The following is a 17,137-nucleotide window of genomic DNA, read 5'->3' on the forward strand; positions in this document are numbered from 1 at the left end:
TCAAGGGTGTTGGCTTAGAGTGAGGACCATTTCTTGTTGACATGGAGATGGTTGAGTTGGTCTACAGTAAATCTATGGGAGAGGCAGGTTGTAATAACTTGGAAGTGTTGGCTGCCTTCGTGGTCTCAAAGTTCTTTGCCAAGTTCACCTTAGCAGTGCTGTACTGTTCTGCTGTCAGGTTGGGAATGCTTGGCCAGTAGTGGTTCTCTGCATGGTCCAAAACTGCAGATGCTTCCCTGATACACTGCCTGCCAGAAATGCAATTGTAGCAAAGGAGGTCGGCAAGGGGACAGAAGCTAGCTGGCCACTGCCTGGTGGGGAAGAGCAGTGGGCACCCAATCCTAGCTTACATGCCAAGTGCCATCCTCATCCCAGTACCCAGGAGTGTCTCCCATAATGTGCACTGCCTGGCCTTATGTAAATAGAGAGCTCTGCTAAAGCCTAAAGTTGTAAAGGCGCCTTTCTGGAGCCCCATGTGTGCTGGACAACTCACTAGCCATGGAAAGAGCCTGGTTCCTTGTGGCCACAGAGAGGCAATGATTGAAGCATGCCCACATTGCAAGGCCTTCTGGAGTCTTCATGTGAGAGTTCAGCTCTGGCTACAGAGGACATTTCCGGTGTCTAGAGATTCTCAGTGTCTGGCAGGTGGGAAACTGATTGATGGCATCTGCTGGCTTCTGGAGCACTGCCTGGCGGTCGTTATCTGTGGGCCCCAGCCAAGGCACTTCAGAAAGCTTGATCTCTGGCTAGCATTCTGGACTGCGAGACAGCCTGGGTACAGCTAGCACTGGATGGAGAGAGTTGAGTGTGGTGAGGTGGGAACAGTGTGCATTCTGCCACGTGGCATGGGGTTTCTTGCGATTCTGAACTACCCAGGTGTGGTGACCAGAAGGCAATCAGGGAGGGGAAACAGTCCGGCTCACAGACATGGTTATTTATTGTCAGTGGAGAGAAGTTCACTGAAGGAGATACAGAGTGGGGGTGGTCCATTAACGTAATTCTCAGGGCTGAAAATGCCACCTTTTAATAATTTTTTTCTTAGGACCCCACAAGTGTATCATTTTCTGTTTTTAATTCCATGTACAAACATAGTGCTCTCCTCAAATAATGAAAGTAGCACTAGTATTATGTTGGGAAGAGAGCGGCAGCACTTATGAATAAAAGCCCATTGACAGATTGAGCTCATAATGCATACACTAATTTATACATGATATGATTTCAGGTCATGCATAATGTGTGCTTGTCAATAAAAATATGAATTTAAAAAATTAAACAGTTTCTCTTAAAATGCAGCTATTTTAGCATTGCTCTTTACATTATACCTAACATTTATAAGGGTTTTTGACTCACACAAATGGTCCACAGTTTTAGTAAATGTCTGTTTTTTCCCAGTAAACCATATTCTTAATACAAATGTTAGCACTCAGTACTGCTTTTTATTTTTATTTTTTATTTGTAACTTTTAAGTTCAGGGGTACATGTGCAGGTTTGCTATATAGGTAAGCTTGTGTCATGGGAGCTTTTGTACAGATTATTCCATCATCCAGGTATTAAGCCTAGTATTCATTAGTTATTTTTTCTGATTCTCTCCCTCCTCCCACCTCTACCCTCAGATAAGTCCCAATGTCTTTTGTTCCTTTCCATGTGTCCATGTGTTCTCATCATTTAGCTCCCACTTACAAGTCGGAATATGCAGTATTTGTTTTTCTGTTCCTATGTTATTTTGCTAAGGATAATGGCCTTCCCCTCCAATCAGGTTCCTGCAAAGGGCATGATCTCATTCTTTTTTATGGCTGCCTGGGATTTCATGGTGTATATGTACCACACTTTCTTTATTCAGGCTATTATTGATGGGCATTTAGGTTGATTCCATGTCTTTGCAATTGTGAATAGTGCTGCAGTGAACATACACATGAATTTGTCTTTATAAAAGAATGATTTATATTCCTGCAGGTAATACCCAGTAATGAGATAGCTGGGTCAAATGGTATTTCTGTTTTTAGTTCTTTGAGGAAGCACCACACTGTCTTCCGCAATAGCTGAACTAATTTACGCTCCTACCAACAGTGTATAAGGGTCTTTTTCTCTGCAACCTTGCCAGCATTTGTTACTTTTTGACTTTTTGATAATAGCCATTCTGACTGGTGTGAGATGGTATGTCATTGTGGTTTTCATTTGCATTTCTCTAATGATCAGTTATGTTGAGCATTTTGAAATATGATTTTTGGTTGCATGGATGTTTTCTTTTGAAAAGTATCTGTTCATTTCCTTTGCCCACTTTTTAATGGAGTTGTGTTTTGGTTTTTTTTTTTTCTTGTAAATTTGTTAAGTTCCTTATAGATGCTGGATATTATACCTTTGCCAGGTGCATAGTTTGCAACAGTTTTCTTCCATTCTGTAGGTTGTCTATTCCTCTGTTGATATTTTTCTTTTCTGTGTAGAAGCTTTTTAGTTTAATTAAATCCCATTTGCCAATTTTGCTTTTGTTGAAATTGCTTTTGGCGCCTTTGTCATGAATTCTTGGCCCATTTCCATGTCCTGAATGATACTGCCTAGGTTGTCTTCTGGGGTTTTTATAGTTTCGGGTTTTATGTTTAAATGTTCTATCCATCTTAAGTTAATTTTTGTGTATGATGTAAGGAAGGGGTCCAATTTCAATCTTCTGCAAACGGCTAGCCAGTTATCCCAATAACATTTATTAAATAGGGAATCTTTTCCCCATTGCTTGTGGGGTTTTTTGTTGTTGTTGTTGTTGTTGTTGTTGTGATATAGTCTCACTCCGTTGCCCAGACTGGAGTGCAGTGGCACCCATTGCTTATTTTTATCAGGTTTGTCAAAGATGAAATAGTTGTGTAGTTGTAGGTGTGCAGCCTTATTTCTAAGTTTTCTATTCTGTTCTATTGGTATATGTGTCTGTTCTGGTACCATGCTATTTCGGTTATTGTAGCCCTGTAGTATAGTTTGAAGTTGGGTAGCATGATGCCTCCAGCTTTGTTGTTTTTGCATGGGATTGCCTTGGCTATTCAGGCTGTTTTTTGGGTCTATATGAATTTTAAAATAGTTTTCTCTAGTTCTGTGAAGCATCTCATTGGTACTTTAATAGAAGTAGCGTTGAATCTATAAATTGTTTTTGGGCAGTATGGCCATTTGTACAATATTCATTTTTTTTTCTATCTTAAGCATGGAAATGTTTTTCCATTTGTTTGTATTGTCTAATTTTTTGAGCAGCATTTGATAGTTCTCCTTGTAGAGATCTTTCACCTTCCTAGTTAGCTGTATTTCTAGGAATGTTACTCTTTTTTGTGGCAGTTGTGAGTGGGATTGTGTTCTTTATTTGGCTCTCGGCTTGGCTGTTGTTGGTATATGGCAATGTTAGTTATATTCACACGTTGATTTTGTATCCTGAGACTTTACTGAAGTTGTTTGTCAGCATAGGGAGATTTTGGGGTGAGACTGTGGGATTTGTTAAGTATAAGATCATGTCATCTGCAAACAGGTATAGTTTGACTTCCTGTCTTCCTATTTGCATGCCCATTATTTTTTTCTCTTGCCTGATTGCCCTGGCCAGGACATCCGTTACTGTGTTAAATAGGAGTGGTGAGAGAAGGCATCCTTGTCTTGTGCCAGTTTTCAAGGGGAATGCTTCGAGCTTTTGCCCATTCAGTATGATATTGGCTGTGGGTTTCTTGTATATGGCACTTATTATTTTGAGGTATGTTCCTTCAATATCTAGTTTATTGAGAGTTTTAATCATGAAGGATTGTTGAATTTTATTGAAGGCCTTTTCTGCATCTATTGAGATAATCATGTTGTTGTTGTCTATAGTTCTGTTTATGTGATAGATCACATTTATTGATTTCCATATGTTGAACTAAACTTGCATCCCCAGGATAAAGCCTACTTGATCATGGTGGATAAGCTTTTTGATGTGCTGCTGGATTCAGTTTGCCAGCATTTTGTTGAGGCTGAGGTTTTTGCACTGATGTTCATCAAAAATATCAGCCTGAAGTTTTCTTCTTTTGTTCTGCCTCTGCCAGGTTTTGATATCAGGATGATGCTGGCTTCAGAGAATGTGTTAGGGAGCAGTCCCTTCTCAAGTTTTTGGAAGAGTTTCAGCAGGAATGGAACCAGCTGTTCTTTGTACATCTGGTAGAATTCAGCTGTTAATTTGTCTTGTCCTGTGCTGCTTTTTGGTTGGGAAGATATTACTCAATTTCGGAGCTCACTATTTGTCTGTTCAGGGTTTGAATTTATTCCTAATTAAGTCTGGGGAGGGTCTATGCGTCCAGGAATTTATCCATTTTCCTCTAGATTTTCTAGTTTATGTGCATAGAGGCATACATAATATTTTCTAATGGTTGGTTGTATTTCTGTGGCATCAGTGGTAATATCCCCCTTGTCGTTTTCTGTTGTATTTATTTGAATCTTCTCTCTTTTTTACTTTATTAGGCTAACTCATGGTCTATTTTATTAATTAAAAAGAAAACGCCTCCAGGATTTGCTGATCTTTTGAATTGTTTTTCGTGTCTCAGATTTCTTCAGTTCAGTTCTGATTTTGGTTATGTCTTGCCTTCTGCTAGCTTTGGGATTTGTACTTGGTTCTCTAGTCATTTTAGTTGTGATGTTAGGTTGTTAATTTGAGATCTTTCTAACTTTTTGATGTTGGCATTTAGTGTTATAAACTTCCGTCTTAGTACTGCCTTAGCTGTGTCTTAGAGATTCTGGTATGTTGTATCTTTATTCTCATTAGTTTCAGAGAACTTCCTGACTTCCACCTTAATTTTATTATTTGCCCAAAAGTCATTCAGGAGCAGATTATTAAATTTCCATGTAATTACATGGTTTTGAGTGAATTTCTTAGTCTTGATTTTTAGTTTGTGCTGTGGTCTGAGAGATTGTTATGATTTCAGTTGTTTTGCATTTCCTAAGGAATGTCTTTCTTCTGATTATGTGATTGATTTTACAGTACGTGCCATGTGGCTATGAGAAGAATATTTATTTTGTTGGTTTTGGGTGTACAGTTCTGTGGATATCTATCAGGTCGATGTAATCCAGTGCTGAGTTCAAGTCCTCAATATCTTTGTTTATTTTCTGTCTCAATGATCTAATACTGTCAGTGGGGTATTTAGGATAGTTATATATTCTTATTGAATTGAATCTTTTACTATTATGTAATGCCCTTCTTTGTCTTTTTTGATCTTTTTTGGTTTAAAATCTGTTTTGTCAGAAACTAGGATTGCAATCCTTGCTTTTTTCCATGTTTTATTTGCTTGGTAGATTTTCCTCCATCGCTTTATTTTTAGCCTACATGTATCGTTGTGTGTGAGATGGGATTCTTGAAGACAGCATACCAGTGGATCTTGGTTCTTTATTATCTTGCCATTCTGTGTCTTTTTATTGGGGCATTTAGTCCATTTCCGTTTAAGGTTAGTATTAAAATGTATGGTTTTGATCCTGCCATCATGAAGGTAGCTGTTTATTTTGCAGACTTGTCTACGTGGTTGCTTTATAGTGTCACTGGTCTGTGTACTTCAGTGTGTTTTTGTAGTGGCTGGTAACAGTCTTTTCTCTACATATTAAGTGCTTTTTTCAGGAGTTTTTGTAAGGCAGATCTGGTTGTAATAAATTCCCTCAGCATTTGCTTGTCTTAAAAGGATCTTCTTATTTCTTTTTTGCTTATGAATCTTAGTTTGGCCGAATATGAAATTCTGGGATGGAATTTCTTTTCTTTAAGAATGTCGAATATTGGTCCCCAATCTCTTCCAGCTTTTAAGGTTTCTGTTGAGAGGTCCACTTTTAGTCTGATGGGCTTCCCTTTGTAGGTTACCTGACCTTTCTCTCCAGCTGTCTTTAACATTTTTCCTTTTATTTCAACCTCAGAGAATCTGATGATTATGTGTCTTAAAGATGATCTTGTTTTGATGTGTCTTACTGGTACTGTCTGCATTTTTTGAATTTGAATGTTGGCGTCTCTAGGTAGATTGGGAAAGTTCTCATGGATGACATCCTGAAATACATTTTCCAACTTGCTTTCATTCTCCCCATTTCCTTCAGGGACACCAATGAGTCTTAGATTCATTCTCTTTACATAACATGATATATCTTGGATGTTTTATTTGTTCCTTTTCACTCTTTTTTTTTTTTTACACTATTCTTGTCTGATTGTCTCTTATTTTAGAAAGTCAGTCTTCAAGCACTGAGATTCTTTTCTCCATTTGGTGTATTCTGCTATTAATACTTGTCATTGCATTACAAAATTCTTGGGATGAGTTTTTTAGTTCTATCACATCAGTTATGTTCTTTTCTTTACTGGCTATTTTGTCTGTCAGCTCTTGCATTGTTTTGTCATGATTTTTAGCTTTCTTGCATTAGGTTTCAATGTATGCCCATAGCTCAGATGATCTTCATTTCCATCCATATTCTGAATCCTATTTCTGTCATTTCAGCGATCTCAGCTTGGTTCAGAACCCTTCCTGGAGAGGTGACACAGCCGTTTGGAGGAAAGAAAGCACTCTAGCTTTTTGGGCATTCAGAGTTCTTGCACTGATTCTTTCTCATCTTTGTTGGTTTATCTACCTTCAATCTTTGAGGTAGCTGACCTTTGGATGCGCTTTCTTCTTCTTCTTCTTCTTCTTCTTCTTCTTCTTCTTCTTCTGCTTCTGCTTCTGCTTCTTCTTCTGCTTCTTCTTCTGCTTCTTCTTCTTCTTCTGCTTCTTCTGCTTCTTCTTCTGCTTCTTCTTCTGCTTCTTCTTCTGCTTCTTCTTCTTCTTTCTTCTTCTTCTTTCTTCTTCTTCTTCTTTCTTCTTCTTTCTTCTTCTTTCTTCTTCTTCTTTCTTCTTCTTCTTCTTCTTTCTTCTTCTTCTTCTTCTTCTTCTTCTTTCTTCTTCTTCTTCTTCTTTCTTCTTCTTCTTCTTTCTTCTTCTTCTTCTTTCTTCTTCTTCTTTTCTCTTTTATTGTATTTGATTGCCTTGAGAATTTGATTGTGGTAAAATGTGGATTCAGCCAACTGGTTTTGTTTCTGGCAGATTTTAGGGGGCCAGCACTCAGTTCCCAAATCTTGGACTTTGTGCTCTCTGGGAGATTTGTATTGAACCTCGTTTGTTTTCTGGCTCCTGGAGGTTTGGAATCCACTGCACTGTGTGTATGGTGGGGGGTGAGGTGCAGCAGCTGCAGCAGAGTGCTAGTGGGTGCTGGGGTGCTTGCCGTGCTACAGGCATTCATTGGAACGGTGAAGGCAATACAGCGGGGGGTTAGGAGTGGCGGGAGTCCTTGTTGCAGAGTGTGTGTGCCATTGTGCTGGAGGTGGTGTTGACTTAGGGCCAGGATGCTAGTGGTGCAGGTCTGGGTGCCTAATCTGTGCCCTACAAGCAGGAGTGATTGCTCAGGGGAGGACCTGCTGTTCTCTGTGCTGTGTTAGTGCAAGGGTGGGGTGCTAGTGTGGGTAGGGCTTGCTGGCTCTGTGCCTGCCAAGGCTGAATCTGCAATGGTGGTTGGTGGGGGGATCCACCAGCACAGGTGGACAATGAAAGTAAGACCTGCCCATATAGACATGCACCAGCAAAGTGATATGGAAGTTACCATGGTCCTAGGGGAAGCTGCAGTATGGGGAAGGAACAGAGACAGGCTTGTGCGTGGTCATAGGGGGTCATCTCGCTGGAGCTCTTCACCAGTCGGGCATGGTGCATCAGTGCAAAAGCTACAGTGTGGGCCCCCAGGACACCTAAGACTGCCCTGCAAGCAGACATGGCCAGGCTGGGGCCCCAGGATAGGCCAGCAGACCAAGGGATGCTCAGGTCAGACCAGCGCCATCTGATAGGCAAGACAGCCCTGCGGAGATCAGGTCTGACAATTCCCCTAAGGCTGCCAAAGTCTCCTACTGGAGCAAGTTGAGCCTGTGGGGATGGTTGGCCAAGTCCACACTTCACTACAGATGCTTCTTTATCAAACCCTTTAGGCTCTACATCAGTTGGCTTGCTATCTCTACCAAGTAGGGGTTGCAGCTCTAAGGGACAGCAGCTCTCCCTGCTAACTCAAGTGTCTCTGGTGGTCGAGGGGTCTCTTCCTGCTCGGGGTTCCAGAGGCCTATGAGAGTGGGTTGCTTCTTGACAGTTCAACTCGTTCTCCTGGAGCTGTTGTGGTCCAAAAATGAGTCCCGGTGTACAGTAGCCCCATGCATTGTTTCCAGCTTTCTGCCACTTCAGACCAGCTTTTGTGTCTTCCCTCTGTCCACTCTCAGCACCTTTCCTCTGAAGATCTGTTAAAAGCATACCTGTCATCTCAGTCCCTCGGTGAGAGCTGTTTTACCTGGCTGCATCTAGTTGGCTATCTTGCCCTCCCATGCTGCTTTTTAAGATAAAACAAAATTGACTTTCATTAGTCATACTTTCACCTTTAATACTAAAGCAAATGCTATAAAATTGAAGTTATTCAAACCTAAATATTTTTGACAGAAATTATATCTATATTTCTGGAAAAGCTATTAATGTCCTGATATACAGTGAACTTTTGTTATCATTACTTTTTATGCCTTTATGAAACTAAGGGCTTCCTTGAGTCTCTAGTCTTTCTGTCAAGAACATTAACATCATTCTTTTATGAGGAATGAAAGTACATTATAATTTATCTAACTTCTAAGTCTATTTAGGCCAAAAATTACCACAAAAGGCCGGGCCCGGTGGCTCATGCCTGTAATCTCAGCACTTTGGGAGGCCGAGGCAGGCGAATCATCTGAGGTCGGGAGTTCTAGACCAGCCTGACCAACATGGAGAAACCTACTAAAATACAAAATTAGCCAGGCGTGGTGGTGCATGTCTGTAATCCCAGCTATTTGGGGGGCTGAGGCAGGAGAATTGCTTGAACCCAGGAGGCAGAGGTTGTGGTGAGCTGAGATCACGCCTTTGCACTCCAGCCTCAAGAATGAAACTCCTTCTCAAAAAAAAAAAATTTACCACAGAAAATTGATAAATTAATATTGTAAGAGTGTGATACATTTAGAGTATGGACTTCTATAGAAAGGTCACGTACAATTTTCATTGGATAATTTTCAAAGTCTTCAATATGAATACTGAAATGAAAAAGGTTTAATAAATATGAAGGAGGAAAAAGAATGGAAAACGTAATGTGGTTTCTTAGAAATATAAAATCCTTATAGAGATTTATTTATAATTTGTATCCTGTCAATTGCTAAGAAAAGTATTAGGGCTTGTCATTAAAATTATATTGAAGTATATTATACATATATAAATATACATAAGTTATAAGTACATAGCTTGATAAGTGTTACAAAATTCTGCAACATACCTACATAACTAGCCCTTAGTTCAAGGAGGAGAGCATTAAAAAGAGGAATAAAGAAAGGAAAGAAGGAAGGAAGGGAGGAAGGGAGGAAATAAGAAAGGAAAAATTAAAAGAAACATGGATTGCTAGAAATCTACATGTCCTCTTGTAGTTTCTGCCTATCCACCAAGTGCAGACATTACCCTGATTTCTAAAACCGTTAAGTAGTTTTGTCTATTTGTGAACTTTATGGTCATAAAATATGTACTCTTTGTGATTGGCTTCGTTCACTCAACATTCTTAGTGGCGCATTGCTTCTTTTTCATCCATAATCTAATCTATCTATATTTATTGCTGTATTGTATTCCATTGTATAAAATCAACTTGTATTGTTGATAAAATTTTGATTGTGTCTAGTTTGGGACTATTATATACTCTTGCTTTGAACTTTTTAGAGCATGTCTTTGGTGTCAAGGTAGTCACGTTTCTGTATGCTAGAGACCTGGAAAAAGTGCTAGATTATAGGTTATGCATATGTTCAGCTTTAGTGTATACTGCCAGATGGTTTTCTAATGTGGTCCTTACAATTTACATTTCCACCAGCAGTGCATGAGAGCTTCATTTGTTCTACATCTTGGCAAACATTTGGTATGTTTTCTTTTTTCATTTTAATTATTTTAGTGGCTATGTAACTGAACTGCATTGAGACATAATTTGCATTTCCTTGATAACTAATAAAGTTGATGTCATTTTACATGTTTAATGGCCGAAGGTAATTTTTCTCAAGTATCAGTTTAAGACTTGTATCGTTATATTGCATTGTCTACCTTTTTCTTATTGATTTGCAAATACTCTATACATTCTGGATACAAGTATATTGTCAGATATATATATATACACACACACACATGAATATCTTCTTCCACTCTAGTTTTTTATTTTCTTAATTTTGATAATAATAATTTCTTAAATTGAATGTAGTCACACATCAATTTTTCTTTTTTTCTGGTTATTTTTGTTAATTAATTTATTATTATGTATGTATATATGTGTGTAAGAGATAGGGTTTTACTCTGTCACCCTTGGTGAAGTGCATTGACATTGTCATAGCTGACTATAGCTTCAAACTTCTGGACTTAAGCAATCCTTCCATCTCAGCTTCCCAGGTAGCTAGGACCACAGGGGCATGCCACCTGCCCAGCTAATTTTTTTTTTTTTTTCCATAGAGACGCATTCTCACTATGTTGCCCAGGCTGGTCTTGAACTCCTTGCCTCAAGTGATTCTTCTGCCTAATCCTCCCAAAGTTCTTAGATTACAGGTATGAGCCACCACACCTGGTCCTTGTTTCTATATTTAAAAGCTTTGCCAATTATAATACATATGTCTCTCTTATGTTTTCTTCTAAGAGCTTTATAATTTTAACTTTTGCATTCAGAGCTACAATCATCTATAAGCAATTTATGTGTGTGGCCTGAGATAAGAATCAAGATCTTTTCTGTGTGTGTGTGTGTGTGTGTGTGTGTGTGTGTGTGTGTGTGAATGTCCAATAGGCTTGGCACCACTAGTGCCAGTATAAGATGTTATTTACTTACTGCATTGTCAACTTTGTCATTAATAAGTTGGTCATATATATTTTGTAAAAGTAGTTTTTAAAAGAATTTTATTTTAGTTGAAGGTTAATTGGCAATTTCTGATAGGTAAAGTCTCTAGTTTTGTTTGTTCTGTTTATATTGCATTCTGGCTTTCTTACTTAGAAACCTAAAGCACTGGGACTGCCACTATAATAGCCTCCCTGTTAGGATTTTTAAACACTTGTTTATATTTATTTTACATATTATGTATCCGTTGTTCTGACTCCTTAAAGTTGGGTCTATTATTTCTAAGTTCTATTGGTAACCTTTACATCTAATAACTGTTCACAGCACACCTGATGTCTTATTTCATGTGTGATTCAGTAGACTTCCAGGCAACAAATATTATATTTATGAACCCTACTATTAATTCTTCCCTTTCTTTAATGATAATTTTGCAACAATTCAATAAGTCCATTTTAGAAAATTTCTTTTTTTTTTCTTTTTTTTTTTTGAGACGGAGTCTTGCCTTGTCACCCAGGCTGGAGTGCAGTGGCACAATCACGGCTCCCTGCAATGTCCACCTCCCAGGTTCAAGCAATTCTCATACCTCAGCCTCCCAAGTAGCTGGGATTACAGGCAATTCCACTTTTGATTTAACTTTGTCAGGAGTTCCTTGACCACTCTCAGAATTGATGACTCACTAGAAAAACTAAAAACACTTAGAAAAACTGTTACATTTATGGCTATAATTTATTAAATAGAAAAGATACAGATTATATTTAGGAAAAAAAATAGGAGGTAGGAAAGCTTTCAAAGGAGACCAAGTGCACGCCTCCAGTTGTCCTGTCACAGTGGAGTCACACAAGCAGTACATAATTTTCCCAGTCATAATGTGACATGTGCAAAGTTTTGCCAAGTAGAAAAACCAACCAGAGTCTTGATGTCCAAAGTATTTTGTTGGGATTCAATTGCATAGGCATGCAGTGGGCACATGACTGGCTCTAGCTCCTCAATCACCATTTCTACTGTAGAGGTCAAACTAATACAGCATGGCCCAGAGACCCATGCATACAAAAACAAGAGATTCACTTCCACTTATATGGTTAGAATCATATATATGTTGTTGCCCAAGACCTCAAGTGAACTAAGACAATCTTTCTTATCAGGTAGAATTTTCTAAGAGCGTGGAGGTTACCTTCTAAGGGCAAGTCTAGAGCCAGTTCTGAAGACCTTTAAAATGTACATGGTTGGGGAAGTCCACACCAATTGAATTAACATTTTGTTGCAGAGCTTTATACTGTCATTGGTGCAGGATATTTTATATTGAATTATTTGTTCATTTGTCACAAGGCCTAAAGCAGTCAACAGCTCACTGTTGAATGAATACATCATTTCCAAGTACCTGTTCTCAGGCATGAAAATGTTCAAGGCTTAAATAGGAAAATCAATGACTACCTTGGTGATGCAAGAACTTCCTTAAACTAACCATTTATCTACTCTCCAGTCAAACCATTAATATTTAAAATATGCAGAAATAAGCAAATACGACTATTAATTGAGATGCGCTAACAACTTAGAATTCTGAAAAAAACTACAGCTAGATATTTACCTTGCTCTATCTCCAGCTAAGGCTGATCACTTTTGGCTGTCCATGTGTGAGGAACACTATTTACAAATTCCATGTCAAACATGTTAAAAAATATTCCATGATACTTGTTAAAGCATAATTAGAAACACTTTATTCAGAATAATAAGATGGGTATAGATACCACTGCGGTAAGATTTTTGTAGTTGGGGAGAAAGCTTGTGCTCAACTCTAAATATAGACAGTATGGGTAAGTAAGAACTTATAGCCAAGGAGCAAGCTAAAGGCTGATGGATGAAAACTTACTAAGAGGAAACAAGGATGAGAGGTATTCTGGTTAAAGTGATCAAACCAATTCTTGCTGGGGACAGCCAGGGTGATCAGACTTGTGAGATGGTGGACAGTGAGAAACCTTATGAAACATTGAAGCTGATCAGATATTAAGGATGAAATGTTCTTGCTAAACTGACTTTTCAAGGTAATTTGCTACAACCGAATTTTATAAGAAAGTTTATAGATGGGCCTAGAGTAAGGTACAGAAATCTGACAACAGCAATAACAGAACAGGAGTCACTCTGAGAGAGACTTGAAACTGGGACCTAGAATTTGAATTACTTGCTTGATAAGACACAAATTTTTTCTATTATGTTTTACTTGAAAATGTGATTTAAGACTGTAGAGAAGTAGAAGATGAGAAAAGGAGACAGAGCCTGCATCCATGACAAGGAGATGGCCAGTTTATCGTTTTCTGTCTAGATCTGTTATGTTAAACATGGGCTCATGGACATCCAAGCTAAATATGCATGGTCAGTGGAGCAAAACTATTGCAGGTTCCAAAGGTAGCATAGCTGAAAACACAGGCATCATCGGGTAAATTTAGTCCCAAGTAAGTAGAAAAAAATGAATTAAAGTAATACGTATCTATGAACCTTAAATGCCTAATAAGTGAATACATAAATTAATTTTGTGGATAAATCAGGCAAACTGGGAAAGTATTCATTAAATAGAAAATGTTAGAAATAGAAAACAAAATGCTCAAAGATCTTGGCCGGGCACGGTGGTGCACACCTGTAGTCCCAGCACTTTGGGAAGCCGAGGTGAGCAGATCACGAGGTCAAGAGATCGAGACCATCCTGGCCAAAATGTTGAAACCCTGTCTCTACTAAAAATTCAAAAATTAGCTGGATGTGGTGGCACACGCCTTTAGTCCCAGCTACTCAGGAGGCTGAGGCAAGAGAATCGCTTGAACCTGGGAGGTGGTGGTTGCAGTGAGCTGAGATCACATCACTGCACTCCAGCCTGGTGACAGAGCGAGATTCAGTCTCAAAAAAAAAAAAAAAGTGTATTCTCTAGACATTTAAAAAATCCTCTCTCAAATCTAGAGCCAACAACTAATGAAACATAGGTATCAGTGACCACTTAAGACAAAGAATAGAGCTTTAAAAATAAACTGAGATGATCACTAAATAAGTTACCACAACTCACAGCAAACAGCCACAAAGCCTAGGGAGGGAGGAGAATTTGATTTCCAGATTTACTACAGTATAGTATTCAACATGTCCACTTTTCAACAATAAAAAATGATGAGCCAGGCAAGATGATGTGCACTACAGGTCCCAGATAGGAGGCTGAGATGGAAGAATTGTTTAAGCCTAGGCATTTCAGTGCCCTATGATTGAGTCTGTGAATAACCACTGTACTGCAGACTGGGCAACATAGGAAGACCCCATCTCTAAAAAATAAAATAAATAAATAAGCAAATAAAAAAATAAATTAGTCATTCAAATGAACAACAAAATATTATTCACAGGAAAATACTAATGAATTAACAGAAACTCTCTTAGGAAGCACAGACATAATATTTATTAAACTAAGTCTTTACATCAACTTTCATAAGCATGTTTTAAAAGCCAAAAGAAAAATGAACAAAAAGCAAGTGAGTAAAACAATGTTCCACCAAATAGAATATATCACTAAACAAATAGGGACTTTAAAAAAGTCAACCAAATAGAAATTCTAGAACAAAAGTATACTACCTGAAATAAAAAATTTACTAGAGGGCTTTAACGGAGCACTTGAGCAAGCAGATAAAAGAATTGATAAAAATAAGTAAGAGTCTGCTAAAAAGTAAACACAAAAGAAAAAGATAATGCAGAAATTTAGAAACAAAACTTTCAGAATCTCTGATTGTCACCAACATTTAAACTCCGCTTGCAAGCACCACTCCCTCTGTGGTTCTGTGTGGTGTCCAAGGTGTTTCTTCCTTGGCATGTGAGAATATGTAGTTAATAAGCTAAAGTCAGTTTTACCAGTGCCAAGCATCATGTGTTTGGTCATATTCTTAACCCTAACAGGCAATTTTTCCCTCATCAAGGTGGTGATCAGGAGGTAGATGAAACAAAGCATTCCCTAATTACTGTGGGGCAGGAATGTAAGGGAGAGCTCCACTTACAATCTCCCTGAATGCAAAGCCCATGGGGGTGGGGTGATAGGCTGCACCTAAATGGCAGGATGAGAGTGGAAGACAGAGCCCTGTTCAGTATTTGCCTTGACAGTGCATTCAGTTCAATTTGGGTTGGGAGAAGCTAGGCCTCAATATCGCAGGGTGAGGATGAAAGAGTTCTGCTCCTAGTTTTTGTAACACTAGCACTGTGGGAAGAGAAGTGTTATGCCTTACTTGTGTGTGATGTTTGCCAGAGTATGAAAAAGTGTCGTCAAGTAATCACTTTCTGCATAGGCCATCTTTATCCCATGCTCCTTTGGCTAGAGAGAGCATGTTAGATTTTTTTTTTTTAATTATTTTTCAGTTGCCTTTTCCAGGTTACTGTGTTCTCTGCTACTGAACCAGGATATATAGGAGGCAAAACAAAACAAAAGACATACCCAGGGCAGTAGCCGTTAAACCACTCCTGCTGTTCCAAGTTAGTCTGCCTTCTTTTCTGTACTTTCAGAGTCTTTAGACTGATGCTTTATAAGTTTTTATAAGCCCATTGCTATAATTTTTGAGAATAGAATAGAGTTTGCTTATCCCATCTTGTCTAGAACCAAAAGTTTCAACTTTCAGTGTTTCAAGAATATTTTGAGATATTTAAATCCATTTTATCTTGTATTTTCTGCATTAAGCAGTAGCCCGTCAGTTCTCATACCTTCTAAACTGCTGCAGACTCCTGAAATTTTGGGTATCATCACTGCATTTACAAAGTGCATGATGCAGCCAAAGATGTTAGGGGAAGTTATGGGTAAAATTTGGAGCTTCTCCTCCATGCCTTCTTATCTGGAACATCTCTCTACATTTTAGCCACTGGGGAAACCCTGAAATTCACCTTTTCCTTTTTTTTTTTTTTTCCAAGATTTTTTTAAAAATTCAGGGGTACATGTGCAGGATGTGTAGGTTTGTTACATAGATGTGTGCCATAGTGGTTTACTGCACAGATCACCCCATTACCTAGGTATTAAGCCCAGCATCCATTAGCTATTCTTTCCGATGTTCTCCCTCCCCCCAGCCCCCAACAGGTGCCCAGTGTGTGTTGTTTCCCCAACATGTTCATGTTTTCTCATCAATTAGCTCCCACTTATAAGTGAGAACTTGCAGTGTTTGGTTTTCTGTTTCTGCATTAGTTTGCTGAGAATAATGGTTTCCAGCTCCATCCATGTTCATGAAAAGGACATGATCTCATTCCATTTTATGGCTGCATAGTATTCCATGGTGTGCATGCACCATATTTTCTTTATCCAGTCTATCATTGATGAGCATTTAGGTTGATTCTATGACTTTGCTATTGTAAATAGTACTACAATGAACATACGTATGCACGTATCTTTATAAAAGAATGATTTATATTCTTTTGGGTGTACATCTGGTAATGGGATTGTTGAGTCAAATGGTATTTTTGCCCCTGGGTCTTTGAGGAATCGCCACACTGTCTTCCACAATGGTTGAACTAATTACACTCCCACCAGCAGTGTAAAAGTGCTTCTTTTTCTCCACAACCTCACCAGCATCTGTTGTTTTTTTACTTTTTTTTTTTTTTTGAAACAGTCTCACTTTGTCACCAGGCTGGAATATAATGGCATGATGTCAACTCAATGCAACCTCCACCTCCTGTGTTCAAGTGATTCTCATGCCTCAACCTCCTGAGTAGCTGGGATTACATGGTGACATGCACCACCATGCCCAGCTATTTTTTTCTATTTTTTAATAGAGGCAGGGTTTCACTGTGTTGGCCAGGCTGATCTTGAACTCCTGGCCTCAAGTGATCTACCTGCCTCGGCCTCTCAAAGTGCTGGGATTACAGGTGTAAGCCACTGCCCCCAGACTGTTTTTTGACTTTTTAATAGCCATTCTGAGTGGCATGAGATGCTATCTCACTATGATTTTGATTTGCATTTTTCTAATGATCAATTTCTAATGATCTAATGTTAAGCTTTTTATTTTTATATGTTTATTGGCTGCATGTATGTCTTCTTTTGAGAAGTGTCTGTTCATGTCCTTTGCCCACTTTTTAATGGGGTTGTTTTTTTCTTGTAGATTTGTTCATGTTCCTTGTAGACTCTGAATATTGGACCTTTGTCAGATGGATAGATTTCAAAAATTTTCTCCCATTCTGTAGGTTGTCTTTTCACTCTGATGATCATTTCTTTTGCTGTGCAGAAGCTCTTTAGTTTAATTAGATCCCATTTGCCAATTTTTGCTTTTGTTGC

At 38.6% G+C, this 17,137-nt stretch overlaps 1 protein-coding gene across 6 annotated transcripts in view; it reads left to right on the top strand.

Moving 5' to 3' along the window:
• The window catches only part of ZNF678 (zinc finger protein 678), a 53,889-nt gene that overhangs the window by 18,003 nt on the left and 18,749 nt on the right, over positions 1-17,137 (top strand). The window contains exons 1-2 of one of the 6 annotated variants that reach the window (XM_058430749.1): positions 9,884-9,924; positions 10,503-10,595. The exons of 3 other annotated variants lie outside the window; for them this stretch is intronic. In XM_058430749.1, coding sequence (XP_058286732.1) covers positions 9,886-9,924; positions 10,503-10,595 — 132 coding nt within the window. In that variant the 5' untranslated portion in view covers positions 9,884-9,885. Of the gene's footprint in view, positions 1-9,883; positions 9,925-10,502; positions 10,596-17,137 lie in introns of those variants that run through there. 2 more of the 6 variants (XM_058430750.1, XM_058430753.1) reach the window with 2 other exon arrangements.

The sequence above is a fragment of the Hylobates moloch genome, unplaced genomic scaffold (genome assembly GCF_009828535.3).
Source record: "Hylobates moloch isolate HMO894 unplaced genomic scaffold, HMol_V3 SCAFFOLD_18, whole genome shotgun sequence".
NCBI classification, from domain to species: domain Eukaryota; kingdom Metazoa; phylum Chordata; class Mammalia; order Primates; family Hylobatidae; genus Hylobates; species Hylobates moloch.